General features: G+C 28.5%; 1 protein-coding gene across 2 annotated transcripts in view; it reads right to left on the bottom strand.

The window, feature by feature from the left end:
* Window positions 1–27,996, bottom strand: part of slow (slowdown) — a 124,357-nt gene that overhangs the window by 68,729 nt on the left and 27,632 nt on the right. For both annotated transcript variants that reach the window (XM_065504307.1, XM_065504306.1), the window contains one exon: window positions 13,260–14,291. In XM_065504307.1, coding sequence (XP_065360379.1) covers window positions 13,260–14,107 — 848 coding nt within the window. In that variant the 5' untranslated portion in view covers window positions 14,108–14,291. The remainder of the gene's footprint in view (window positions 1–13,259; window positions 14,292–27,996) is intronic.

Genomic DNA, 27,996 nt, shown 5'->3' with positions numbered 1-27,996 from the left:
TTTCTTTACAAACCATCTCCTGAAAATTTCGAATCGAATAAAAAAAAATCAGCCAAATCGCTTCAGCCGTTCTCACGTGATGCCAATACATTGACCATTTCATTTTTATATATATAGATTAGGATTTTAAAGTATAATTAGGTGAAGGGGAAGGCATAGCCGAAAATATCCCTCTAACTTTTTTTATATTCAATTGTATAACTAGTTGTATTTTTAACATTATGAAATTGAGATTGACTCCTTATTTCCCGGGAAATTTTCACGAAACTTCTGGGGAACGAAGTCATAAGAGTGATATATTTTTTAAGTCAATGTTCACTTTCACACTATTCAAAGTCTCAATAAACCATTTTATATAAATATCAATCAAATATTTGATGCTGTAAATGAACAATATTAATTGTTAACTATATCATATAGACAGATAATAGACCAATTTTATAATTTCAATTCAAAGCAACTAACTACTTTTCATTCTTCAACATCGTTATATGATAATAATCATTGTAAAAACTAACACAAAAACTCTTTTAAAATAGTTTAAATACTAAGCAAGTATTTAATTATACATTTATCAACTCAAATAACAATTAAATACCACTTAATGTAACACCTCAAGACATTAATCATCAAATTGCAAGGAGGAGGGAATCTTAAAAGCAGGGAGAGGGGAGGCAAAAATGATTTTGCAATGGCAACTTGTTTAAATTGAAAAAGTATAAAGCATTTTATTATGCGTTTGCTAAAGCTTAATGGGGCGTCTCATATGCACAATAACAACTAAAACAACAACAAATTGCTAATAAACATGCAACAAAACTATGTATGTATGTAGTACTAGTAAATTAACGCGATCTGCTTGCTACGTGTCTGCACTAGAGTTAGAGGCCAACAAATGGCAAAAAAAAAAAAAAAAATGCATATCAAACTATTAAAAGACACACACTTGCAGAAAGATGGTTGGTTGTTGTACAATAGATATTTATTAACTGGGCTAGCAAGAGCAGCAGTAAGTAGCGGCTGCAGTCAACATAATACAGCACACACAACTTGGTTAATATGCAAATCAATAGATACAACAGGTATTCCATAGATACAGATACACATAGACATGTACTCACATGTATATATGAAGACGTATGTATTTTTAAATACACAGACGACATGTGGCACTATTGTTGTTGCTATTGCCCAGTTGTTGTTTTATTTATTTAATTTTCTATTTTCGTGTTGTGGACTTTTTTGCCGTCTGTGTATGTGTATATTTTTTATAATTTATGGGATTGTGTTGAAATTGAAGCATTAGCATTGAAAATTAATTGATTTATCGGTGTTTATCTATAAAATGCAAACAAAATACAACAACATCTTCAACAACAAAACCAACAATGAAATCAAACGATGACTTAGACATCAATCAAAACAGCAAGCAACAACATCAGCAGCAGCCTCCTAACATCACCAGCAAGCAGAAAAACTAATAAAATTGTCTACAATAAACAATTGTATTTACTTACAGCAATGGGTAGCAATGGGTAACGGCAACATTTTCCTTAACCATGCAACATTGTATGTCAACATCATCTATCTATCTGTTGTATGCTTGATTAGTTTTTCTTTTATTTTTGTTTCAAAATGAGATTTTCTTGTGAAATCAAAATCAACAACAATTTTTATTAACACTTTTAAAATATTTTGGTTGAGAGTTTTCTAAAGCAACGATTGCTGCAACTCGTTGCTTTAGTGATGATGTGCAGCATCAACATTTATACCGGCCGACAGGTAGAGCCAACAGATGATGCTACATTGTGTGTGTGCATTTTTTCTTCTTCTCTTTTTGAACATTTCATTGAATATTGATTGCGTGTGAACTTTTTTTGATGTTGAATTTTGTTGCTGCCATTAATGATGTTGTTGTTGTTTTTTTAAATATTAGGTGTTTGTTGTTTTTTGGTATTTTTATTAAATTTAGCTACTTGTTGAAAATTGCCTGCAGTGTTTTGTGGAAAATCTTAAGTCACTTGGATTTGGTCGAATTTGGTGGAAACTACTTTAACCTCTGTTCTGAACATCAAGTGTTTTTAAAAACGAGCAATTTTCAAAAAAGAGTAAGGTGGGCCATTTAAAATTTTAAATTTTAATCGGCTATAAAAAAAGAAGTACTGATTATTATACCCTTCACCTTTGTGAGAAGGGTATATATAAGTTTGTAATTTCTACATTTTTCATTTCCGACCCTATAAAGTATATATATTCTGAATCCTTATAGATAGCGGAGTCGATTAAGCCATGTCCGTCTGTCTGTTGAAATCAATTTTCTGAAGACCCCAGATATCTTCGGGGTCCAAATCTTCAATAATTCTGTCAGACATGCTTTCGAGAAGTTTGCTATTTAAAATCAGCAAAATCGGTCCATAAATAACGGAGATATGAGCAAAAAACCGGGACACCTCGATTTTTGACCTATTTTTGATCTATATATGGATTACTAAGTCATTAATATAGACAATATGGATATCTAATGATAGATATTTCAAAGTCCATTGCAACGATGTAGATAAGGCTATAGTAAGTTGGACCTACAATGGGTCAAAATCGGGAAAAATATTTTTTAACCCGATTTTTTTTCATCAACAAATTTTTTTGTCATAAATTTAAAAAAAAAAATAAATAAATTTTTCAAAAACAATAAAAAAAATTAAATTTTGTTTACTTAAAAATATTTAAAAAAATTTATTTTAAAGTATAATTTGGTGAAGGGTATATAAGATTCGGCACAGCCGAATATAGATCTCTTACTTTTTTTTTAAAATATGTGGTTTTATTGGAAAGGTTGAACTTTATCATATAAGAATGTCACACAATAATCCCAATCAACCCAATTCAGAACATTTTCGATTATTTTGGCTCGAATCTCTTCAATGGCAACTTCGATTTCATGTTACAATTGTCTCTGGATGGTTTACGTTACATTTATTCTTAATGGTTCTGCGCAGAAAATAATCCAAAGAGCTCAAATCACAGCTCGAGACATCACAATTTATTCGATTTTCAAAAACAGTGCGTAAAATGTAGATGAATGCCGAGCTAGTCGTGGTAGTCTTATGAATTATATTGTGTTCCATTCTTATGTACAAAATCGCGCAATTTGCAAAACTTCAATTTGTCAATTATAAATTTTTGAAAATCGCACGTTTTTAACATTTATTTAAAGTATTGGCCATTGTTAGCTATGACTCTCTCCTATCTTTCTGGCAAAATATGGATTCCGAGCCGAAATAACTGCTCATCTTTTGAGGCGAAGAACGAATCTGTTCCAAAGTGAAGCGTATCCCAGAGAGAACGTTCTACATACATATATCGAAACAAATAGGAAGGGGCAAGGTCTGGACTATAAGGTGAGTGAGGCCAAACTTCTCAACCACTTCTTTCTAAATAGTTTTTAACAGGTATTGCAACAAGTGGCCAAGCGTTGGCATGATGGAATATTATGGTTTCATGTCTGCCCGCATATTCTGGGCGTTTTTCGGCCAATGCTCGCTTCAAACGAATCAGTTGCATTCGTCACAGGTTCCCTGTGATGGTCTTGTTAGATTTCAGCAGCTCATAATAGATATGACCCTTTTGTTCCCACCAAATACAGAGAATTACCTTAGCGCCAGGATATTTGGCTTTGGTGTCGATTCGGCTGGTTGACCAAACTTCACATATGATCTCTTATGCAAGTAAAGATTCTTGATCCTCTCTACCAGACAATATCACCATAGGTCAGATTTGGCCTTATGACCACAGTGTACAGTAATTTAAGGAGTCTTCCCAAAGGTTTTCTTACAAGCACCATTGTGTGTTTTTCGCATTCCACTCTTACCATTCGATTGTTACCATCCCATCGTGATGGTCTAAATTTCGGAATTTTAGAGTTTCTGGTAAATATAACAATTCGTTCCTCGTCTTTTTGATCACATGACCATTTTCCCTGTCCCTTGATAGTGGAATGTCATGGGTTGATTCCATGATATCCCATAACGTTTCAGAAAATTGAACCTGAATTTAATAACCACAAACATGTGCAACTGTTACAAGCGTAATATCTAACTAAAATTACCCTATTCACTACAGCACCCAAACTGAAGCGGTATTTAGCTCTAAAACTAACAATGTTTGATATTCATTCACAGCATCATCATCATCAACACCATCGACATCAGCCAACAACATCTTGCCAACACTCTAAGACATCAAACATTTTCAGACACTTTAACTTTTCATCAACTCTTTAGGTGTCTGTCTGGCTGTTCTTACGATATTATAGCAAATATTCATACACACGCGTGTACTCAATAACATTGCAACGTTAAAATAAAGTTTTGAAGTTTTTTAAACCTAGAAAATCTCTATTGAGTACCACTGCACACACAAACCGCCACACTCGCCATCTTTTTGAAATCATACCGAATGAGTATCCCATGGAATTGTTACTTGAAATGTAGGTTTTTATGGCGCTTATTTGCATAATTTCATCACAAGTCGTTACTTTGGCAAAATTCGAAAAAAAAACTAATAATAATTTAAAATCAGTTTTTTATTCAATACTTATTTCAATTTGTGCTCAAAATTGTTCATAATTTAAAAATCAATTTTGCAAAACTTTTGAAATTGCACGTGCTGCATTTTGTTGCAAAATGTTTGTTGTTTGTATATATTTTGTTACGTTTTTGTTGCTTTGAGAATGATTGATGCCAACAACTGTGGCAACATTTAGAATTTACATTGAAAACGTGCAAATATGTTGAGAGAACCTAACAATTTCTGTAAATATATTTTATTTTATAATTCAATTCATTCTTTGTACTCGTTCTCGTAGTCGGGAACATGTGTCGTGATATCAATCATTTATGTAAATGTCAACCCAGCGACAATTAAGTAATGAGTGTGCGTTTAGACAGCGAATTGAAAGAGTGATATGAGTTGTATTTTTTATTTAAAAAAAATTATTTAGATTTTTGGAATTTCCATAATGTTTATTTTAGATATCTGATATATGTCTGTCGGTAGTAATTAACGTTTTTGAAATCCCCTGACTACTTGTGCGTAAGTGAAAATGTTAGGTTAAATATCCACAATAATATATAAAAAATTCGTCAATATAGTCTGAGCGAAAAACCATATATTTTTATCAAAAACAAGTTGACCGCCCCGGCTTCGCACGATAGCATTTACTAATGTTAGTTCTTCAAGTTTCTCCAAACCACATACACCTGCCTGTTCTTATTTATTTGCAAATAAAATATCTATATTTGTACTGCATACTTTAGGGAGCTTTTTTATTACTTTTTTATTGAATGAACTCAAAAAAAAAATTCCGAGTTTTACCCGGAATTTTGAATTTTTTTTTCTTTACAAACCATCTCCGAAATTTCGAATCGAATAAAAAAAAATCAGCCAAATCGCTCCAGCCGTTCTCACTTGATGCCATTACATACATGGACCATTTCATTTTTATATATATAGATTTATTTTTCAAAGTCATCTGATAACGTACGGACTTAAATGTTGAATTACTTTGTTGAATTATTAGATCTTGACTATTGCTATATATAACAAATCGGTCCTATAACCTGAGTTTAAAGCAACTTATTTAAGAGTACTATTTACCTCTTTTTTAACCTTTGGTTGTCTCTTAGATATTCTTAATTGCCAAAAATTCTGTTGTCAAAACGGTTTAAATAACTATAATAGACGACAAATACCTAAACTCAAATCTCTAATTTGTTCATAATTTGCACATCCAATAATTCGATACATAATTTGTTGCTTATCGCCATAAATTATTATCTTTCAATTCCATTCACAACATACCTTTTTATACAATATTTCTTCTCTAACTGTTAGAAAAAATATCGACAAAATTATGTTTTTATTTCCACAACAAGGCAGTAGTCCATTTATCTTTTATCAGGTTGACTGGTCAACAATTTATTATTATTATTTTTTGCGTATTGTTGCGGTTGTACGTTTTAATCGAGAGGTGTGTCTCTCATAAAGGTGTTGCAAAATCATGAAATCAAACAAAGCAAAATGAAAATGTGAAAAAGTGAACCTCAATATTAATTACATTTAAAGAAAAACACCCACTTCCTAAAACACAATACAGACGTCCGATCATACGCATTGATTCTGCTAGATACCATGCATACATATGTTTTACTCTATTCCACACCATTCCTTTATTTTTTTTATTTTTTTAATAAAAAAGGCCAAAATGCTCAAGGTTAATTGCAGTTGTTTTTGAAAAAAAATCTTTACTAGTTGTAGGGTTTTTTTCTTGATACAATAATAATAATTGAAAGTAAAATTAAAAACAGAATAACTATTGTTTTGCTAAAAATGTAAACAGAGTCTTTTGAAATGAGATGTCATTTTGAATTTCACGCTCAGTTGTGACAGTTTAACGGCACACACTGCCAGTTTTTTTCTACTGATCCTAATATGTTATGGCAATTAAAAACCGATCGATCAATATCCAGTCTGAAAGCTTTTAGCTTACTAAGCTTAAGTAAGAGAAAATCTTAACGTATTATTTATCAGCCAATTGAGTATAAACATAATTACAATAAATTGTTTCAATTGACCCATTTCTATTACTTTTGAAAAAGGAGTATTTCTACTACTTTAAAGAAAGTAGTTCTTGTACTACTTTGAAAAAAATGTTTTTACTACTATTGTATAAGGTAGTTTTTTTATAAAGAATGTTTCTACTACTTTTTTAAAAAAGTAGTATTTTTGGTACTTTCTTAGAAAATTAGTTTTTTTCCACTACTTCTAAAAAAAGGAATAGTCTGCTACTTTTTAAAGCTTCTAATAGTATTTTAGTACTTTTTTACAAAAGCTGTATTTGGGTAGTGTTTTTGGTACTTTCAAATACAACTTTTTGAAAAAAGTAGTTTTTACTACCTTTAAAAAGAGTAGTATATTTACTACTTTTTTAAAAGTAGTATTGGGTGTATGAAATTCTGTGTTTTTTTAAATGTTTAGCTTTTATTTTGAAACATTTGTGCAATATAAATTTATTCAAAGTATTTGCCACTATTAGCTGTGACCTTTTCCCATCTTTCTGGCAACATATGAAAAGAATTGATCATCTTTTGAGGCCAGCAACGAATCAAGCCAATTTCGAATGCTCGGTTCTAATGTATTGCAGGGAGAGGGTTCTGCATCGGTCGAAACAAATAGTATTCGGACGGTGCATGGTCTGGGCCATAAGAAGGGTGAGGCAAAACTTCCCAACCACTTAATTCTAAATAGTTTTTATCAGGTATTGCATAATGTTGTCATGATAGAATATTACGGTTTCATATCGGGCCTCAAATTCTGGGCGTTTTTCGGCAAATGTTCGTTTTAAACAAATCAGTTACGTTCGGTATAGGTTTCATGTGATGGTCTGTCCAGATTTCAGCATCTAATAATACAGACCTTAGCGTCATAGATATTTGGCATTAGCGTCGATTCAGCTGGTTGACCAGGCTTCACATACGATCGCTTACGCTTCGAGTTATCGTAATGGATTCATTTTTCATCGCATGTAACGATTCATTTCAAAAATGATTTTCTTTTATAGCGTTCAAGCATTATTTTGGACATGAAAAGTCGTCTTTCAAATTCTGTCGGCTTCAATAGGTACAATACAAACCAATTTCCCTGCTTTTGGTTTAATCCCACTGCTCTCAAGCTCTTGTTGAGTTTTACAACAATATTAATGGAGTAGTGCCGTCAGGTTTTAATTTTTTGTTTGGCCTGGGCGATCTTTGTCTTCAGTGTCAAAATCACCACTTCTGAACGGTACAAACCATCTCTCGCACGTTGAAACCGATGGATCGCATTCAACATAAGCTTTGGTGAGCAATGAGTGTGCTTCGACGGCACTTTTTTCCAATTAAAGAAGCAGAGCAAAACATTCCGCATATGATGCATTCATTCTTGGCACAACATTCGACATTTTCGATGCAATACAAAAAAGTAGTATTTTTAGTACTTTCTTAGAAAAGTAGTTTTTCCACTACTTTAAAAAGTTTATACTATTATTTTAGTACAGTTCTAAAAAAAACTGTATTTATGGTAGTTAAAAAATATTTGTTTTTGTTGGGGCTAAAAATACTACTTTTTGAAAAAAGTAGTTTTTCTACTTTAAAAAAGTAGTATATTTCTTTACTAATTTCTTATTATTTCAAATTGAAAATTACAACAAATTTTCTATAGAAATCTAATCAAACAAAAGAATAATTTTCTATAGAAATCTAGTCGAACAAACTATAATTTTCTATAGAAATCTAGTATTTTATCTATAGAAGGAAATATTTTTACTACTACTTTTTAAAAAGCAATATTTTTATTACATTCAAAAAAGTTGTATTTTTTACTAATTTTAAAAAAAAATTAGTAATTTTACTACTATTTAAAATATGTAGTAGTATTTTTACTACTTTTTAAAAAAGTTGTGCTTTACTACTTTAAAAAGTGTTTTTATTTCTACTACTTTTTAAAAAGTTTTTTTTTAAATTTTTTTATAAAGTAGTATTTTTATTACTTTTTTAAAAGTAGTATTTTTACTACTTTTTTGAAAGTCGTATTTTTACTACTTTTAAAAAAGTAATAATTTTACTACTTTTTAAAATAGTAGTATTTTTACTACTTTTTGAAAAAGTTGTGTTTTACTACTTTAAAAAGTATTTTTATTTCTAATACTTTTAAAAAAGTAGCATTTTTACTACTTTTTAAAAAGTATTTTTTTTAAATTTTTTTATAAATACTTTTTTATACTTTTTTAAAAGTAGTATTTTTACTACTTTTTTAAAAGTCGTATTTTACTACTTTTGAAAAAGTAATAATTTTACTACTTTTTAAAATAGTAAAAATACTACTTTTTGAAAAAGTTGTGTTTTACTACTTTAAAAAGTATTTTTATTTCTACTACTTTTTAAAAAGTAGTTTTTTTAACATTTTTTTATAAAGTAGTATTTTTACTACTTTTTTAAAAGTTGTATTTTTACTACTTTTAAAAAAGTAATAATTTTACTACTTTTTAAAAAAGTAGTATTTTTATAACTTTTTAAAAAATAATAATTTTACTACTTTTTAAAAAGTAGTATTTTTACTACTTTTTAAAAAGTAGTATTTTTACTACTTTTTAAAAAGTAGTATTTTTACTACTTTTAGAAAAGTAATATTTTTACTACTTTTTAAAATAGTAGTATTTTTACTACTTTTTAAAAAATTTGTGTTTTACTACTTTAAAAAGTATTTTTATTTCCACTACTTTTTTAAATAGCATTATTTTTACTACTTTTTTAAAATGTAATTTTAATGCTGTACTATTTTTGACTATGTCTATCGTCTTTTTATTCGAATAAAACATATTCCGAAAATGTTTACTTATCGATAATTTGAATGCATCAAACCACTAATAGAATTGTAATATCTTAATAAATACTGCAAATGTGATGAAAACCTAATCATTTTTAAACAATCGATTTGAAAAGTTGTGATGAATTTTGAACGATTTTAAAATAATTTTTGAGCCAGACAAAAAGCTAATAATTTAAAATAATTAATTCAAAAAATCTAATAAAAATTAATTCAAATTTTAGTAAAAAAAAACAAATTATTTTTCTTAGTAAAATTGTTTTATGCTAAAGTCCCAATTTTTAATTTGATAAATTCACTGAAATTTTTCGTTTTCGAAATCTATTTCCATCCTAAATTTTAATAATCTCTCCATTAGATTGCTTATCGTAACACCCTGTCTTTTGTATTCATTCTTTAATAAAGATGATCTACAAGAATTAGCCATGGTCGTAAATTTGATTTTTTTTTCTCAGAGGCATAAACAAAAGACGATTTTTTGTTTCTTCAAAATTTAATAAATTGATTGTATTGAGAATGGAATTGTTAGCCTTGTCTCGCTCTCTGTTGCTATTGTAATAAAATTTTGCAATTTATAATTTTTTGAAAATTGTATTGTATGAAAGATTAAATTTTAATTACAGCAAAACATAAATTTTAATTAAACATTTTTCTTTATATTTATATCTGCTTATATTTGCTGTTTTAATATGAATTTGCAATTTAAAATTACAACAATTAAACGCGGTACATAAATAATGTTAACTTGGGAATTAATGACACTTTCTATTTAATAAATTTTCTGTTATATTTTCTAGTTGTTCATGTAGTTAATGAAGTAAATAATTATGCACAATACATACTATATAATATTTTTGTTTGTAATTTATAAATAGCATTGCTAATAATTTCAAGTAATTTAAATATTTAATTTGGTTAGAGTTGCTGCGACAAGCGATGCAGCGACTGATCGTAAAGAAATCAATTGCAGAGCGAAAGTCGAAAAGTAGACTATTTGCTGTAACTAGAAATTATTCTTTTAATGGTCGTTCTACTGGTGCTAACAGAACCAAACTTGTAATATCAAGTTGATCACTTGGGGTTTAACAATTGTTTGGGCCTTCAAAATCATATAAATATTTATAAACTGTGGCTAATCGTTGCAATTGTAATTCCTTACACATAATAGCGTTACAATTGTTTATATCCCAGTATAATACACTTGAATATAAATGACTTTTAATAAAGTATTGAAATTCAAGCCTGTAAAAACTACAGTTTTCTTTAATTATTAAACAAATAAATGTATTGTTGCTAATTGCACAGACAAACAGACATGTCTGGTCTAATAAAGACATTAAGCAAAATGAAATAAAATATAAAAAAATCGTATTTTTTTTATTAATTGTAGTTAAATGCAAATTACAGAGTTTAATAAGGGATCATAAAAACATTAATGCTTGCTTTACATTAAATTGAAATGTTGAAAATTTTCCATACAATAATTAACCACAAATACATTAATGTCTTTATATATAAATTTTACACATGTTTTTTGTATGTTTTGTAAGAAATATTGGCGCCTTTTGTTAATACATATATTTTTGAATTTCTAATTTTCTTTGTTCCAAAAGCAAGTAATAAAATAATTGTAAATAGCTTTTTATTATTTATCAAATACTTTGTATTTTGCATATTATACATATTTGCATTTACTTTTTTATGTGATTTTATTAAAAATAATTGTCTTAGTTTTTTCTTATAATATTGAGGCAATTAAATGACAAATAATAATTTATTTAAATCAATTGAATGTCTTTTATAATAAAAGCGGTCATAAATTAAAACACCAGATAAAAAATAGAATATGATTGAAATTATTCTATATATTGAATGAAATCGAAAACAGTATTGAATGTATTGTAATTTATTGCAATATATTCAAACAAATGTTTATGACATTGTTTTCAGTTTCAGTTGTTTCTTGGTAAAACATTTTTCAAGAATTTTTAGTGATTTTTAAGAATTGTATGAACATCGTTTATTATTTGAAAATAAAGCAAATATTTGTTTAAACAAATTTCTAGAAACTAAAACAGAAATCCTGTTTTAGTTTCTAGAAATTTATTTAAATTAATCTAGTTGAACCAAGAACTTGAACGAACAAATTTTCTATAGAAAACTTGTCTTAACGAACAAATTTTCTATAGAAAACTTGTCTTAACGAACAAATTTTCTATAGAAAACTTGTCTTAACGAACAAATTTTCTATAGAAAACTTGTCTTAACGAACAAATTTTCTATAGAAAACTTGTCTTAACGAACAAATTTTCTATAGAAAACTTGTCTTAACGAACAAATTTTCTATAGAAAACTTGTCTTAACGAACAAATTTTCTATAGAAAACTTGTCTTAACGAACAAATTTTCTATAGAAAACAATGTCTTAACGAACAAATTTTCTATAGAAAACAATGTCTTAACGAACAAATTTTCTATAGAAAACAATGTCTTAACGAACAAATTTTCTATAGAAAACAATGTCTTAACGAACAAATTTTCTATAGAAAACAATGTCTTAACGAACAAATTTTCTATAGAAAACAATGTCTTAACGAACAAATTTTCTATAGAAAACAATGTCTTAACGAACAAATTTTCTATAGAAAACAATGTCTTAACGAACAAATTTTCTATAGAAAACAATGTCTTAACGAACAAATTTTCTATAGAAAACAATGTCTTAACGAACAAATTTTCTATAGAAAACAATGTCTTAACGAACAAATTTTCTATAGAAAACAATGTCTTAACGAACAAATTTTCTATAGAAAACAATGTCTTAACGAACAAATTTTCTATAGAAAACAATGTCTTAACGAACAAATTTTCTATAGAAAACAATGTCTTAACGAACAAATTTTCTATAGAAAACAATGTCTTAACGAACAAATTTTCTATAGAAAACAATGTCTTAACGAACAAATTTTCTATAGAAAACAATGTCTTAACGAACAAATTTTCTATAGAAAACAATGTCTTAACGAACAAATTTTCTATAGAAAACAATGTCTTAACGAACAAATTTTCTATAGAAAACAATGTCTTAACGAACAAATTTTCTATAGAAAACAATGTCTTAACGAACAAATTTTCTATAGAAAACAATGTCTTAACGAACAAATTTTCTATAGAAAACAATGTCTTAACGAACAAATTTTCTATAGAAAACAATGTCTTAACGAACAAATTTTCTATAGAAAACAATGTCTTAACGAACAAATTTTCTATAGAAAACAATGTCTTAACGAACAAATTTTCTATAGAAAACAATGTCTTAACGAACAAATTTTCTATAGAAAACAATGTCTTAACGACAAATTTTCTATAGAAAACTTGTCTTAACGAAGAAATTTTCTATAGAAAACATGTCTTAACGAACAAATTTTCTATAGAAAACTGGTCTAAAGAAGACATTAAACTTATCGAAGGAACAAATTTTCTATAAAAAACTTGTCGAACGAAGACATTTTCTAACGAAACTTATCAAAGGAACAAATTTTCTACAGAAAACTTATAGAAAACATGTCGAACATTAAATTTTCTATAGAAAACTTGTCGAACCTTAAAAATTTTTGTATAAAACTTGTCTTAACAATTTTCTATAAAGAACTTGTCGAACGTTAAATTTTCTATAGACTTCTAGTCGAACGCACACATTTTCTATAGAAAACTTGTCGAACCAACCAATTTTCTATAAAAGTCTAGTGTTACCTACAATTTTGTATAAAAAACTTGTCGATTTCTCAATTTTAGAAAAATCTGTGGATCTTCAAAATATATAAATAATCAACTACTTACTTTTCCATATCTTTTGGATCCATACCACTTGGATTTTTGCTTATGACATTCGTTTCAAAAGGATCCTCTGTAGTGGGAGAATCAGCGCCCGCACTGGTGGGTGGTGCCAAAGGATAACCACGTCTGGCTGGAATCATGGCTGGTGGTGGTACAGTTGTGGTTGTTGTCTTGCGTGTAGGACCCGATGTTGGTACCATAGCCGGTACATAACCACGTCTCGACCAATCGGGCAGAGATTTTACCCCATTATTACTAACAAATTCCACATCATCACTGTTGTCGTCACCCTTGCCCGCGTGAGATTGGGTCTGCGTGGGACCAAATGTGTTCGTGTGCACATTGTAGGTGTTGTAGGCCCAGTCATCGTGAGCATTGCGACGGGCATTGTAACGTCTCTGTACGGATTTGTTGTAGTATTCTTTAGCACTTAAACGTCGTAATTTGGTGGACGTTACTGGTGCTGATGCAGCTGCGACTGCTGTTGCATTCTTTGGTATATTATTTTTAAGTTGTTCAATAAGTTCCACTTGACTATTGGGATTTTCTTGATGTGATGCTGTTGATGCGGTTGGTGGTGATTTTAATTCTAATTTTCTAGACTGTCTAGAGCTGCCAGTGCCCGTGCTGGGTAGTAATTGTTGTCTTAATTTTGTTAGATGTTGTTGTCGATGATGATGTTGATGCTGATTATGTTGGTGATGTGTCTGTTGCTGCTGCTGTTGTTGCTGTGTTAAGTGTTTTATGTGTTGCCTTTGTAAATGTCTTGTGTCTAGAGTTTCAGCTAAAACCGTTAAAAGACAACATAAAACAATTATTGTTATATGACCCATAAATTTAGCAACTTTCATTGTGGTATTTTATTTTAGCTTTTTGTTTTACAGATTTGTGCTTGTTTCTTCTTATGTTGCAGGTATAATTTTGTGTGTTCTTTTCTTTTTAATTTGTTACTTGATCTAGATCTAATTTGGTTTCTTTAGTTGTTGTTACTGTTGCGTGGAATTTGACGGTTTGTTGGTTTTCAACAAAATAACTCTGCAAAGATAAAAAAAATATGTTGTTAAGTAAGAATTTGTTTGGCAAAGCTGTAATAAAAATTATTTTTTTAAAATAAATTTGCATTTGTCGGTTAAAACTTCCTGTATGAATCACCTTGTCCTCATGTTGTCCTAAATTGTGGGACAAGAATTAAAAATAACAACAAGTGAACAGTTTTGCTACCTAAATATGATTTTGTTTGTCATCGAAATTTTCTTAAGTTTAAGCTGATTTTTTGTTTTGTCTCCGGTATTATATTTTTCAATAAACATACATCATCATAAGACAGACATAAATCTTTTTAATTCGACTGAACAGTTTTTGTCCATTTGTTTAATTTAAACAATCAACCTATCGACCATTTAACTGACCACTAAATGGTCAGCTTAATATTGTTGTACAACACCGCTCCGCCACAGATAGACAGAGAGACAGACTGAATACAAAATCATGACAACACAAACCACACACAGTGACAGAATTTATGTTAAATCCATAAAGATTTATTTCAAATCAAAAATATTCACATCCCACCCTACTCACACTGTGGCTTGTTGTGCCATATTTGTATACCCTACACCATGAGTGCCAAGTTTGTCATTCCGTTTGTTACTTCCACATTTTAATTTGCCACCCCATAAAGAATATAAGTATATTCTGGATCGTTATATAGCTGAATCGATATAGCCATGCCCGTCTGTCCGTCTGTCTGTTGAAATCAACTTTCCGCAGACCCCAGATAACTTACATACATGATTTATACACCAATATATCCGCTATAGTTCCGGTTCGATTAGTATTTAAATTTGGGGGAAATCGGCCCCTAAATGGCTGAGATATAAGCGACGAAACCGCTACTAGTTCGATTTTTTATTTATTTTTGATTCATATCTGGATTACGAAGTCATTAGTATACCCAATATGGGTATCTAATAATAGACATATCAAAGACCTTTCAAACGACGTATATAACGCCGAACTAATTCGGGCCTACAATGGGTCAAAATCGGGAAAACCAAAGAAAATATTTTTCTTTGAAAAATATTTTCAATCTTTATCTTCAATAATACTTCGACGAAGGGTATATAAGATTCGGCACAGCCGAATATAGCTCTCTTACTTGTTTATATTGAATTGTATGTTTCTTTTAATTATGGTTTCATTTGGTTGTATGTAGTATTTTGTGAATATGAACTCAAAATCAATATTGCTGCAGTTTGTTTTAAATGAAGTATGATTTAATGCTTTTCTAATCAACCGTCAATGAATTTATTTTTGTTGACTTTTGTTTATCTTTAAGCTTCGTCTGTTACCTATTCTGACAAGGTCACTTTCATTTGAATTTGAAAATTTAAATAATATTTTTTTGTTTTAAGATTCCTTTAATTTAATTTGTTTTTTTTTGTTTGGATTTTTGTTTGGTGTGAGCTTTTCTGAGAATTTTGTATAAAAACTGTATTTATAAGAATTTTATGTGAACTTGACAATAAACTTGAAAATAAATTCAAGGAAATGTTTTAAGCCAGCAATATATAAATGCATATTATTGGCTATTGCAACGTTTAAAAATTGAAACAACATGTATTTATTTAGTATTTCCGCTACCCTTTGAGGTGTGTTATATATTATAGAATATTTTTGAATAACTATGGCTTAAAAAATATGACAAATTTTAAAATAATTGCATACAAATTGAAAATGCAAATTCTTCTATTTTAATATTTTCAGATATTAACACGTTTCAGGAAATAGGAAAATTTTTAATTTATGTATTGTTAATGATTTTGAGGATTAATAATTTAATTGTTATAAATGACAAGAAAATACTGAAATTCATGCGCTTCATTAGTTTGCATAAAACGTTGACATTGACATTTTTCTTACGTGAATAGAATAGTGATTAAAAAATTGCTAATTTCATAAGTTCAAAAGTAGCATCGAAGTCGAAGTAAAATCGAAAATTTTTCATAAAATCTTACAAAAATCGTTAATTAAATTTAAAAAAAAAATTAATTTCATTGAAAATCGAAAATTTTACAAAAAAAAATCACCATTATTAAACAATATTTGAAATTTGTAAACAAAAATGATTTATTATATATTTGCAAATTTTACAATATTTGAAATTTGTACTAATTTTAAAATTTTACGATATGTATTAGAAAAATATACGCTATTTGACAAAATTTACGATATTGCGAAATTTTATGATATTTGAAAATTTTACGATAGTTGAAAATTTTTACAACATTTGAAAATTTCACGATATTTGATTTCTCAAAAAATCACTATTTTTCAAACAAAATTCTTTTATTATATATTTGAAAATTGTTTAATATTTAAAAATTTTACGATATTTGAAAAATGTTGCCCTTTTCGAATATTTATGATTCTAGAAAATCACTAACATTGCCAACAAAAATCACACAGAGAAAACAGATTCGTGATAGCAATCGAATTTGTTGCCAATCGAATGATTCGGTTGCACACATAGAATTTTTCGGTTCTATCAACAGAAAGTCAGTTGATAAAGAAGAATTTTGGTTGAAGCAGCCAAACTTTTGTTGAAACTTCCAAAATTTTTTAGCCACAACTGTAAAATTCTGTCACTAAGTTAGAATCATTCGATTGGCAACAAATTCGGTTGCTATCAAGAATCAGTTTTTTCTGTGCATTTATTATATTGGGTGTATGATTTATGCGGCATTTACGGGATTTACAATGAATGGCGTATCTTTTGAACGAAGTTTTTGTTTTTAATAACTTATACGTCATTTTGAAGGGTACACATCTGTCATTTATTCTCACTTAGTTATTGAACATTTTACACTAAAATGTTCAATAACAACGTTTTTTTTTTCTTCGAAAATGTCGAAACGTCATATACGTGAAGTTTTGCTTTACCAAAGTATATGGTGATTGTATTCCGTCGTGCCAGAGATGGTTTGTACCGTACAAAGATCACACAGCCCAGCTAAAAAAGTTTGAAGGCCAAGAATTGGAGGCAATACTCCATTGAATTTCTACTAAAACTTGCAAAGTCATTGGAATCTAATCTAGCAGCAATTTCAAAACGTTTGGGAGCAGAAGTATTCATCAAAAAGCAGAGAAATTGGGTATCATACGAATTGAAGATGAGAGACCTCGAAAAACGATTGTTCATGTCCGAAATATAGCTTAAACGCTGTAAAAGAAAATCAATTTTGCATCGAATCGATGCGATAAAGAATTAATCCATTACAATAACCTAAAGCGTAAAAGATCGTATGTGAAGCCCGGTCAACCATCCGAAGCTAAATATCCATGGCATTAAGATAATTCTATGTATTTGGTGGCAGCAAAAGGGTCCTATCTATTATGATGTATTATTCTGTAAATCTGACGAAACCTTCGCAGGGAACCTATACCGAACGCAACTGATTTGTTAAAACCAGAGATCGAAAATAACTCGCCCATATACCAAAAAACCCATATTGTGATTTATATTTTTGTAATAAAAATAAATCACTGAAAATAACAGTTATAAAATGATTTTTATTTAAATGGTTTGGTATGACCTTTATTCGTTTTTGTTGTTTTTGTAATGGTTTGGTGTGAGATATACAATTCATTTGTTCTTGTTCTTAATAACTGTTACTTTCTCTTTTATTAACATACAATAACGTATTGTTAGTAATTTTTAACAAATTATGGAAATAATATGATAAGTATGAAGTCTGAGTAACAGAAATGAGCATTTTTTTTATTGTTATTAATCTTTTGATACATTTTATATATTTAAGCGTTGATTTGCATCAAATGCATTTTTGCGATTTATTTTTCATGTTCGCAAGCTGACTTTTGCAAAAAAAAATAAATTATAAATCACTCATCCAGATTATTTGTGTTTGTTTCTTTTCTGTTTCTCTCAACCCCAAACCTAAAATTTTCTTGAATAAATCACACTCTCAGTGATATATCACAAAAAAATATTTTTAAATGGCTGCGAATGAGAATTTACCATTGAAATGAAAGTGAATCCGTTATTTTCGGTCTCTGGTTAAAACCGATCATAATTGTCTTGATTCGTTCTTGGCCTCAAAAGCTGAACAGTTATTTTGGATCCGAAACCATATGTTGCCAGAAAGATGGGAAAAGATCATAGCTAACAATGGCTAATACTTTGAATAAATTTATATTGTACAAATGATTAAAAATAAAAGCTAAAAATTTAAAAAAAATATATTTTTGCAAATTTTACGATATTTGAAAAATTTACGATATTTCGCAATTTAATAATTTAATGAAATTGTACGACATTTAAATATTTAACGATATTTTTCGATATTTGAGAATTTTCCGATATATTTTTTTTTTATTTATTTATTTTCAACAACCAGCCTTATTGACCATAACCGGTTATAAATTTCTACTGAAAAAAATAGTTTACATTTAAAAATTTAAATATAAAATAGACATCAGCTTCTGTAAGAATCCATAATATAAAACAATGTACCAAAATTCACGCAATATCGCGACATGATGTTGACTGGACGACATTTGGTTTTAAAAAGACAGTCCCACCACAATGCGTGAAAGAATTCAATTACTGTCATGAGACCTTCATTGGTTGTTTACTTCCTTATTTCGGTGATCAGAATTGGCCCCCTAGATCGGATTTCTCTTTATGATGTTATTTGAACCTTCAATGCTGCATTAATCAAATTCAATCCTATTTATGAAAAATGGTGATGGAAAATTTTGGCAAATATTTCATTCAGTGGACATGAACAAAAGATGAATACATGTGCATTCGTCGCTGTCTCAGTGACGACTATATCTGCCCAGGAACTAGAAATATAATATAAATATAAACAAATGTATGTATTTCTGTTAGCCACAAATTATTCAGCCCAATTATGAATAAAAATTCCGCGGGAGTTTTTTCCCTTTTCTCATTTTTCCTATTCAATTTCAATGAGAAAAAACTCCCGGGGAACAAACTCCCGCGGAATTTTTTGTTCATAATTGGGCTGATTGTAAGCATTAAAGAAATTAATTTTTTTTTATTTATTTTCTTGTTCCTGGAATATTAATTAAAATATTTGATGATGTTTTGTGATGCATCTTAATATCGATTGATATACCATCATCTTAGTGTTTAGCAAATAATTGACATTAGTCACAAAATAATTTAATTACTTTTTAATGATAATCAAAAATCATATTTAATATTTTGTTAAAACTTTTTAAATATTTTTAAAATACTAGTAGAAGATTTATGTACATACATATGTATGTATGTATGTATGTATGTATTTATGAAATGAATAACATAACAACAAATCATACTGTTATTAGAACAAATGTATAAAACATGATAATTAGGATAAGGCCATTTAAATTTTAATTCTTGTTGCTAAATTACTGCCACATGACATAATTCAATACAATATTTTGTGCGTGAATATTATGAAAAATCCAAATAAACAACCATATTTTTCAAAATTACGCATTTATGCGTATTTAATGTGTGAGATGAGAAAAATAATAAAACATTATTTTTTTTATAAATAAAATTGTTTTTTCACATGTCAAGCCATTATGTATCATGCACAGACGTGCTGGTAGATGTATTGTCAAATAAAATTTTTGTTGAAATGTGGCAGCAGTATTCATATCCCGCCAGGGACAAGTAGTAGACATGATCAAAAACATTATGATTATGGTAGAACCCCCCTTCTTTAAGCATTATATGAAATTTCTGTCTGACTTTATTCTCAGTACAAACCAAACCAAAAAAAAAACTACTTACATTGTCAGACATTAAAGTATATTAATTAAATGGTCTAAGAATGAGACACATAAAAAATATAAATAAAGTAAATATTTCCCTATGGATACAAAACATAGTGAGTGTGAGACGATTATGAAGAGTGTGCTTGAATGAATGAACACACTTTTTGAATATACTTACTCATCATTATTCAAAATACTAATTTGAGAAATAAGAATAAAAAAAAAATAAACAAAAGCAGCTAAAGAAATACTTTCTTCCATTACGGGCTACTGTGACAAATCAAAAAGTGAAAGAATTGCTTTTGGTTGCTTATGGTAATAGTCGAATAGGTATCACCTTATTTAAAATTTTTATTTTAAAATATAATTTGATGACGGATATATAAGATTCAGCACAGCCGAATATAGCCATGTTACTTGTTTTATTGTCAGGCAGTTAATTCAGGCAGTTAATAACTGGCTACTGATCAGCTACATACACGCAGAGAAAAAATATAATTGGGCATGGTTACTGTAACCATTTAAATAGTATTATAAGATTTTTAACAATATTATAGTCACAGTAACTATTTACATGATTATGGTAACCATAATATGGTTAATTTATTATTCACATGATTGTATCAACCATATATATGGTTACAGTAAACAAATATATGTTTGTGGCAACCATATGTATGATGAATAATTTTATCATACTATGTTGTTCTCAGATTATGATAAGCCTTAAGCCGAGAGCAACATAATATGATAAGTCCTTCATCATATGAATGGTTGTCACAAACATATATTTGTTTACTGTAACCATATACATATATGGTTGATACAATCATGTGAATCGTAAATTAACCATATTATGGTTACCACAATCATGTAAATGGTTACTGTGACTATAATATAGTTGAAAACCTTGTAACAATATTGAAATGGTTACAGTAACCATGCCCAACTATATTTTTTCTTTGCGTGTAACTAGTTATTTTAACATCAGTTAAAAAGACATCTCATAAACAGTCCAATAACCGATTGCCTGTAAACAAACCTTCATCCACCAACTCTCCAATAGATTACTTCTTATGGGTAAAATAACTATGTACTTTCTATAGTGCAGTACAAAATAAGCGTCTAAAGCAGTGGTGCCCGAACACATACCATCAAAGCTTTGGTTGTGTTGGTAACACAGCGGAGAATTTAATTTGATTTTGTTCTGTGAGATGAAATCAAAGCAACAAACACATGATCATTATAAGAACAGCGGAGAATTTGATTTGATTTTGTTCTCTGAGATGAAAACAAAGCAACAAACACTTGATCATTATAAGAAAACGCACAAGTAAGCTTATAGTGTATGTGTATCAAAGTAACGTCAGCAGAATTTTCTTGCCCTATTACGCGTGCTAGGAAATTGTGATTTCGGGCACCACTGGTCTAAAGTGACTACAATCTAGGTTACTTAGAGACACTAAAGTGACAATTGACTTCACTCTTAAGCAAGAAGAAAATAAACTGTATGAGAATTATATCAACACAATTTGTATAAATTAATGACTGTAGGAATGACTGACTACACTATAGACTACTTAGATACACTTAAGTGACAATTGGCTACTCTCTTGATTACCAGTAATGTAAAAAGTAACCAATTGACTTCTCTCTGTATTACTAAATTGGAGTCAGTCAAATGATCAGACATTAGTGACAATTACTGTCTATAACTGATACATTGACTACTTGCTAGGGTATTCAATCGGTTATCCGTTAATCGGTTAACCGATTAATTTTGGTCGGTTAACTGTTCGAATAATTCAAAATGACCGATTTTCAAATAACAAATAAACCGATTCATTTGTGTCGATTAACCGAAATTTCTTTTTTTTACACTTTAACATATATATTTTTCCGTTTTAATTCAAATACAAAAGTCAAAGTAAAATTAAATATTTTATTCGAACATCCATGAAACATGTTTAGTGAGTATAACAACTGACATGATAAAAGACGAAACTAGAGACATTGCTGAAACGAGTCTTTTATAAGAACTTATTGAAATTATTAAAAGTATCCAAAATCAAAACAAAACCAAAAAAGACTCCAATGCATTGGTATAATGGAGGAGATATTGGATATTCTTTATCATGAATTTTCGATTTCTCAAACATCTACAATTAGCGAGAGAGTGTTTTCCAAGTCACGTTTTATTAAAACTAAAGAAAATTAATTATTTAGGTTGAAATGTTATGTTGTGTTTATTTTTTATGTTTTTGTTCTTTTTATACTCTTCACCTTCTTCCGACCCTATAAAGTATATATATTCTGGATCCTTATAGATAGCGGAGTCGATTAAGCCATGTCCGTCCGTCTGTCTGTCTGTTGAAATCAATTTTCTGAAGACCCCAGATATCTTCGGGATCCAAATCTTCAATAATTCTCTCAGAAGTTCGAGAAGTTTGCTATTTAAAATCAGCAAAATCGGTCCATAAATAACGGAGATATGAGCAAAAAACCGGGACAACCTCGATTTTTTACCTATTTTCGATCTATATCTGGATTACTAAGTCATTAATATAGACAATATGGATATTTAATGATAGATATTTCAAAGTCCATTGCAACGATATATATAAGGCTATAGTAAGTTGGACCTACAATGGCTCAAAATCGGGAAAAATATTTTTTAAGCCGAATTTTTTTTTTCATCAAAAAATTTTTTTGTCCAAAAAAAAAAATTTTAATTTTTTTTTTTTAAATTTTGTAAAAAAAACTTTTAAAAAAAATTTTGAAAAACAATTTAAAAAAAAATTAAATTTTCTTTACCTGAAAATATTTAAAAAAAATTATTTTAAAGTATAATTTGGTGAAGGGTATATAAGATTCGGCACAGCCGAATATAGCTCTCTTACTTGTTAATAATAAAATACTTAAATAAGTACACAAAATTCGTGGCTTTATTTTCAGTTTAAAATTAAAATAGAATTATTCGGTTAATCTAATAATTTAAAATTAACCGATTAAATATAAACCCCGATTAAATATTTGCTCGATTAACCAATTAAACCAGAAACCCGATTAATTGAATACCCTACTACTTGTTTAACTGCTGGGTAGTTGCTTTCACACAATTTTCTTACAACATTTACAAGTCTTCTAAATCCAAATTGATGATAAGGAATACAATTGTTTTCAATTAACATCATGAATATCTTTTCAAATAGCTTTGATATATTTTGTATGATCTTTTCCCGTTTTAGGATTTGTTTTGTTTGCCTAGTGTAGGGTACAATTAGAATGACAAACTAAAACATATGTTTTAATTATTATGGATTTTTTTTTATTATTTTATTTATTTATGTACTTTTTTCAAAAACCATTTAATGTTCTATGTTCGTTCTTGTACATTCTCGTAAATGTGTACAATGGAAAAAAAATGAAAGACATTAATTTCGAATAAACCGAAATAATTGTAACAATTTGTATGCTTCTTTTAATGATTTCTTGGAAATTTGAAAGTAATTATTTTAATTTATTTTGAAAATTTAAATCTATTTTAGTTTTCTAAACAAAAACTGTTTAAAATTAAAAGAATAAAAATAGAAATTGTAATAAAATAGAAAAAAGAATTAAAGCTTAACGAATTTCTAAATTGTGCATTTTGGTGTGGATTTATTATTTTATTATATTATTCGAAATTCGTTATGGGTTTTAAATAACAGATTTTTATTTACTATTGCTTTATTTAGTTTTTTTGTTTTATAATGCGTATCATATTTTGTTTTTTTAGACCAAGTGTCTTATTTAAAGACTTCAAATCGAACTCTTTATAAGAGGTGTGTGGGGTCTGTTATAAATTTTTTGTAGGAATTTTTAAACTTTTTTTTAAGGTAAATAAGCTACTTATGAGTAATAAACATGAGGTATTTTATTAAATTTTATGTATCGTTTACTTTTATGTTGAACAATTTAGCCCTTTTTTTCATTAATTATTAAGGCGATTATTTCAATAATTTGTTATTATAATTAAGTTGGGAATTTTCAAACACAATAAATAGTATGATTTTATACAACAACCTTCACATCTATTTTTGCTGTGGATATTAGGTGAAATAAAATTTGTTATAAATTATGTTTAATTAATGATGACCTTAAATAGGGTGCAGTTAAATAACAATTAAAATTAGGTGTTTAAAGTTTAAACAAATGTTAAAGGTTATTTCAGGTACTGAAGTGATAATGATCTTGATGTAAGATAATAACGCAATTGATGAGAAAATTTTGATGTGGAAACCAGAAACCGAAGATATCTTGGCCACATATTCAAATTCCCCAAGTTATTTTTAGTTATTTTAGCTGGCACATTCACACCCTTTTATCGAAATTTTCCATTATCATTGTGAATAAATGTGGCTGAATTTGTTCTGCGTTAAATTTTCACCATCAATGTACAGGGTGGCTGTGGATTTGTAGGCATAGACCTTTGACTTCAAATAACCCCATAAAAATATTTTTATCCTTATTGCCGAAGGTACACGACCAGCAAATGTCTCATGCTGTAATTTAATAATTTCACGGCGCACAGTGGTATAGAAAAAAAAAATAGAGGGAAATAAATCTGTAACTTCTAAAGTCCAATTTCAATGAAATTTGATATGCGCAAAGATGAAGTGTTTTCAAGTTTTGAGTTTGGACCGTATGGGCCCACCAGGGGCGCGTCCAGCAGTCCCCAAAGTAAGAAGTAAGAAACCTCGGGTATTTTACATTTTAAAAACGATCCTATTTCTTCGTTTGTGTTCCGATTTCAAAAAAATTACATATAAAGATATCTCATAGCTTAGGAGATATTCGCATTTTAAACTCCAGTTTTTTGATAATTTTTTGATAATAGCGGGTTCAAATATTTCCCGATTTTCTTCACTTTTATTTTATCGGACTAACAACAAATTTATATGTTAAACAGAAAAATAATTGTTTAAAAATCATGAATCAAGTTATATGCATTTTAATTTAAGAAATTAAAAGTTTTTTTGGAGAAAAAATATTTTTTTATAAGGATTTTATACTTTCTGAAAAGCTAACTTTGCATACAATATTTTAAATTTAAAAAATTTTAAAACTTTTTATACCCGGGGACCAGTGGGCCAGCGAAAAAATTTTCGATGGCCCAAATAAAATTCAACTTTATGGCAAAAATTCTCAAATCGCATTGTCGATATCAAAATATAGTAACCCATTTTAAATGACCAAATATGTTCGTAATTATTTTGTAAAGGGTTCCGATAGCCTAGCCCCTGGTATGAATATTATAGCCAAAAATCTAAAAAATTCCATTTTTGGGATTTTTCAAAACTTTTTTGGGAATTGCGGGATTGCATTTTTAATATAAAAATCTGTATAACTGTAAAATTTTATTAAAAAATATTCACAAATAAAAATTTAATTTCAATGTGAAAAATTTGTATCTTTGCAAAAACTCAATAAAATCATTTTTTGTATTCCATGAATTTTTTTAATTGTCAAAAAGCTATACATATTTTTGAAAAATAGACCAAATCCCCTACCCTTATGTTTTTACGTTGCAAATTAATTAGGGAAAACTTAACAACTCGCAGAGAATTTACCACTTTTGCGTTGATGATCTCATATACATATAAGTTTGAAATTTCTACATTTTTCAGTTGCAACCCCACAAAGTATATATATTCTGGATCGTTAAAGATAGCGATGTCGGTATAGCCATGTCCGTCTGCATATTGAAATCTACTTTCCGTAACCCCCAAATAACTTACAAACATGATTGATACATCAATATCAATAAAATCGGCCCAAAAATGCCTGAGATATAAGGGGAAAAAACGGGACAACCTCGATTTTTGGCCTATTTTTTATTTATATCTGGATTTCTAAGTCATTAATATCTATATGGATATCTAATGATAGATATTTCAAAGTACACTTCAACGATACATATAAGGCTATAATAATTTGGACCTAAAATGGGTCAAAATCTAGAAAAATATTTTTTACCAATTGTTTTTACCAAAAAAATTTTTTTTGATAAATTTTTTTTACTAAAAAATTTAAAATTTTGAAAAAAATAATTTTTTTAAAAAATTTTCAAACCCATTTTGAAATATAATTTTTTTTTTAAATTTTGTTTAGCTAAAAATTTTTAAAATTTATATTTTATATATAATTTGGTGAAGGGCATATAAGAATCGGCACAGCCCAATATAGCTCTTACTCTTTTGGTTTGTTTTCTATTTCTAATCATCTATTGCAAATTTCTCATACAACCCACTTGGCTCATAAATTTTGTTTCTAAATTATGAGCTGCAAACTAAAATGTGTCTCCACAATTATATTTTCGCACGAGAATGTTTCATCAAAGAAAAAAGTTCAACGGCCTTTAAATTACTTGTACTTTTTTTTGTTTGTTTGTTTAAAATAAATGTATTTTTTATTTTTATTATTATTCTTTATTAAAACAAAACTTCCGCAATACTTTTCGCGGCTTTATTTTGTTTTTTTAATAAATTCGATTAAAAATAAACTGAAAACCAAATAAGTCATTTTTTCTTTTGGGTTTGAATTAATGAACTGAAAGTAATAAAACAAAAGCAAATATTGCAAAATCAAACAATCAAAAAACGGTATTTTTCAATTTAACGGAGCATTTAATTGAACATGCAGTTTGAAAATGAAAACAAACAAATGAATGAATGAATGAAAAACATGGTAAAATAAAGACAAAGACACTTCTAAAAGTCCAAAATGAAATAAAAGAAAAGCAAATCCTTTGACAAAGTACGACAAGCAAAAGATGCAAAATCATTATGAAAATAAAACTAAACAAATATTAACATATTTAAAGGGTAAATGAAAGAAATGTTTCCCAGTAGATATATCTTATAGTTTTGTTATTTATAAAATGAAATTACTTTAACCCCTTGCTAAGGTTTGAAAATCATAAACACTCATTCATGGAATAACAAATAAATTGTTAAACATTTTATAACAAAAAAATCAAATGAAAACATGATTGAAAGTATAATAATAAATATTGACTTTCAATACAAAATGACAACGATGATGATGATGATGGAAAGAAAAACAAAGATCAACTACTACTACTCGTACCTTATAAAACAGCAAATTGACAAAAGTTGTCATGTAAAACAATTTATTCGACCATAACGAGAGTGACTCGTTTTAAAATTCAAAAAGCAGCTCCACGCCACAGATTGAAAGTGAATTTGTTTCTGTATGAATTGTAATGTTATGAAAACATTAAGAGAATATAAATATAAATATTTTACATCAAATCCATGCATCCATGCATGAATTCAAGCAAACAGCCAGCCAACCACTAGTCTACGAATGCGTTTAAATAAAACGAATTTTATGATGTGTCATTTAATGACTTGAAGTATTTAAGAATTTTAAATGCAATAAATTTTACAAATAAATTCTTTAAATGCCCATACTTTGTGTGCTGAATAGTGAATAATTTAATGCCAGCGAAAAAAACGTACATAAATAATTTAAAAAACAGAATAAATTTAATTAAAATAAATTTATTTATTGAATTTTTTACATCCTTCTTCAAGTGACAAACTTCACTGCGTGTAATTGCAGTGATATTTCGTTTTTGAAATGACGCACAGTGGGGTCGATCGAAAAAAATTGGTAGTAAAGCTGAATCGTCTAAACTAATGTTCCGATTGCATGGTTAATGAACATAGGCTTTAAGAAAATGAAATTCGTATTTCACAATTTTCTAATTTTATTTCTGAAATTTCCATTTGTTTTTCAGAATTTTCTAGAATAAATATTGTAAGAAAAAATGCAACCTTACTTTACAACCCAAATGCATACAACTCTGGCTTGTTTTATAACAGTCAAATATAACAATAATTTTGTCATTTGATTA

Source organism: Calliphora vicina, chromosome 3 (assembly GCF_958450345.1).
Source record: "Calliphora vicina chromosome 3, idCalVici1.1, whole genome shotgun sequence".
In the NCBI taxonomy this organism is placed as follows: Eukaryota; Metazoa; Arthropoda; class Insecta; order Diptera; family Calliphoridae; genus Calliphora; species Calliphora vicina.
The sequence above is the reverse complement of the archived record's forward strand: the minus strand, read 5'-3'. Positions and strand labels throughout refer to the sequence as shown.